The sequence below is a fragment of the Grammomys surdaster genome, unplaced genomic scaffold (assembly GCF_004785775.1).
Source record: "Grammomys surdaster isolate TR1022 unplaced genomic scaffold, NIH_TR_1.0 129, whole genome shotgun sequence".
Lineage (NCBI taxonomy): Eukaryota > Metazoa > Chordata > Mammalia > Rodentia > Muridae > Grammomys > Grammomys surdaster.
Genome location: NW_021604587.1, coordinates 18,790,209 through 18,793,458, shown reverse-complemented (window position 1 = coordinate 18,793,458; position 3,250 = coordinate 18,790,209). Strand labels below are relative to the sequence as shown.

The 3,250-nt window shown below is 44.1% G+C and overlaps 1 protein-coding gene across 2 annotated transcripts in view; it reads right to left on the bottom strand.

The window, feature by feature from the left end:
- Positions 1-294: 294 nt before the first annotated feature.
- Positions 295-3,250, bottom strand: part of Ckap2l (cytoskeleton associated protein 2 like) — a 26,241-nt gene continuing 23,285 nt past the window's right edge. Inside the window, exons 8-9 of one of the 2 annotated variants that reach the window (XM_028755924.1) lie at positions 2,123-2,309; positions 295-856 (exon numbers count right to left, since the gene is read on the bottom strand). In XM_028755924.1, the coding sequence (XP_028611757.1) occupies positions 631-856; positions 2,123-2,309 (413 nt within the window). In that variant the 3' untranslated portion in view covers positions 295-630. The remainder of the gene's footprint in view (positions 857-2,122; positions 2,310-3,250) is intronic. The other variant, XM_028755927.1, reaches the window with a different exon arrangement.

The window sequence follows — 3,250 nt, the reverse complement described above, 5'->3', positions numbered from 1 at the left end:
GGATTGTGCTTCACTGGAGGAAACCCACCCAGAGAGAACAAGCATCACCCTCATCTTTAGGATCACTGTGGAAGTCAACGGTCTCCACAAATACCTTCTGGGATCTAAGCGAAGATGTGGCTAGCATACACTTCTCTGTAATATATGAGTTTGACTTTCCAGCTTGGTGAGCTGGTTTCAAAAGTCAAATCTTGGTATTATAGGAATCTGCCCTCCAGGGTAGGGTGGATGCTCAAAGCCACTCAGTCACACCACAGCACCAACTTGTGGGTACAAAGAATAAGTACAATAGGATTATACCAGGTCAGCAAAGTGAGCTTTTATTTTTCCTATTCCACTTAAGATAAATTAAATAAATTTGTTATTCTGAAACTTATGTATGCTGTAAAACTATCATAAAGTATGTAACAAACACACAAACCAAAAGTTTTCTCATGGGGATATACAATCTGAGAGTAAACCCAATGCATGACTTCTGAGACCCAAGATTCTATCATTTGTGTCATGGTATCTCAGCATACATTTATTTCAGGTTGTCTTGACAAAGGCATTTATGTCTTGCAAGCCCTGAAAAAAAAAACCTCAGTTAAAATTTAAAAAAACAAAACAAAAACCCCAAATATCAAAAGATCATGATTCAAGGATTTCAAAGCCCAGCGTCACAGGCAAAGCCTCGTTTTCACGAAAGACAAAGCACTCTGTTTTGTCCACTCCCAGTAGCTCGTCAAGAGAAGCCACGACTACATCATGCTCCTGCAGCATTTCTGGGTAGCGTGCTACTGTTCTCTCGATCCTGGCCGAGCGCCTCACAGGAGTGATAAGCTTCATGTCCTGCACTTCTGGCATCCCACATATTCTGAAAGAGACCAAAGGATGAGTTCAAAACCTTCATGGCTACAGGAACATCCTGTTCTCGTTCTTCGTTTCTTACTCCATAATAATGCATAGCCAGTACTTCAGTGTAAGCCTACGATGGCTTTTCTCTGATGCTCAGGGAGTCCTGGATGGTGGCACCTACTCCTGGATGGTGTCAGCATTACGGTGTTATGAACAAAGAGTGAAAATGGTTTTTATGTGAAGTCAACTGCTTTACAGTTGCTATTTGTTTATCTTATAAACATTTACAGGCTGTGAGGAAACAGGATCTAACACTGAGCTTGACTGCACTAAACAGGAACAACTAACTGGGCATCTTTCTTGTAAAGTTGCCAATGCAGTTAGGAACCTTTCTACGACTGACCTAAAATTCACAAAACCACTGGCCACATTAGCTTATGTGACACTAGCAGGCAGGTCAGCTGAAAAACTCTTATAATAGTGCATTTGGAGCCAATGGAGGTGAACTTTGGGCTGACTGACTGCTTTCACGTATCCACGAGCCAACAACAGTGGGGCAAACGATTGGCTAAGGGGTCAGGGTAGCTGTGTTCTCCGGCAGAGGAGGCAAAGGACTGTTGCCCTGGTGCTCCTGAGTACAGCCCTTCTAGAAGCAGGAACAGACAGGAGAGATTTTAAACTTACTTTTTGGAAACAACACTGATACACTGTGGAACAGTCTTAAAATGACTGCAGTTCTGCCTTGAGATATTCCTCTTAGAGAACAGAAGGCTCTGAGCTGTGGTCTCTGACTGTAACAGACTCAGTTGTCCCCTCGATGTTCTCCCAGGGCTAGTCACCGCCCCTTCTCTCCCACACTAACTTGGGAGATGATAGCACTACCCAGCTCCCCTCGGTGTCAGGCTGGTGGAGAGGAGGCGCTGGATGCAGGAGGGTGTGGCTCCATGCTTCAATGCAGTCTTAGGGTGGCAGGAAGGGATAGTATACACACAGACAAGAAAGACCCCAGTTTGGCTGCCCAGTTCTAACCTCTACTTAACCTTAGCCCCTTCCTGAGTGCCAGAGACCGTGATTTTGGCATCTCTGCCAATGGAGGCTGGATGCCAGATCTCCTTTTAGCACCGACCTTTTGCAGTCTCAAGAGAGCACTGACACTAATCACTGACCTACCCTTTCACCACACCTGAAGCAGAGGTGTCTAAACTGCTTCTCTGGATGTATGTAGAAGAAACAGAACTCAGCTAGAATTAGGTCTGTGGTCAGAAGTCTCCTGGGGTCTGCTTACCTAGGGATTGGGGCAACCTGTAACTTGATACCAGGGTTATTCCACTCTGCTAGGGGTATCCGTGGTGCTGCTGCAGCCTGCTCCCTTTCTGTTAGAGATGGGCAAGGTTGCTCAGAGTCCTTCTTCTTGGCCAGCTCTTCCGCAGATGTGGTATTAGTTCCAGCAGCTGAGGTGTCAGAGGTGACTGCTGTGCACACAAGGCCAGGAAGGGAAGTAAGAGGTAAGCAATTTAACAATTAAACTAAAAATCAATAAAGCAAAGCAGAGTGTACAGTGACGTCCCAGTAACCCTCATGAACTCTGCAGAACAAATAAAGAGGTGTGACTCCAACTGCCATTTTTGCTTGCTATATTTTACAAAATATTTTTTATTCTTTGAAACTTTCAAACATTTATAAAATGCATATTAATCATATCCATCCACTGATACTCCCCTCCTGTGGCTCCCACCCCCACTCTGTTTCTTGCCAAGCCCTCCTGCAATGCCCTGTGACATCAGGCAGCCCACCAGGCAGCCTTCCAGACACCCTTCTGTGCATATTTGCCAGCTGAAGATGGACCCTCGGTTCCTTACAGCACTGACCACATTTTCCTCTCATTCTCATGGGAGCTCTGAGAGACTTGTCGTCACTCTCCTTCACCATACCCTGGATCAATTTTCTTGTCATTATTAGAATTAATTTGTTCAATCTCTTAATCCCTTCGAAACATTCGGTTGTGAATAAAAATGTCACAGTAACATTTTTATGATAGCTCAACAACAAAACATTAAAGGAAGTAAATCAAACTGGGATGGGCAGACACTGAGTCTAAAGGCTGAGGTCCTAAGAAAGGTCAGAGGGTCAGCAAGTGCAAACGCATGAGTTCCCATTTCCCCTTTACACTAAATACATGTGGCAACCATCTGAGGTATAGTCTTACCCCTCAGTCTACACAGAATCTTCTACTCTGCTCTTCAAAGTACTAGCTATTTATCTGTTTTTCTATGACTTCATAGTTCCTAGTTAAATCTATTCTTCTTCTCCTTCTCCCTTTTCCTTCTCTTCTTATTCTTCTTCCTCTTCCTCCTCCTCTCTCTCTAATACACACACACACACACACACACACAAAAAAAAAAAAAAAAAAAAA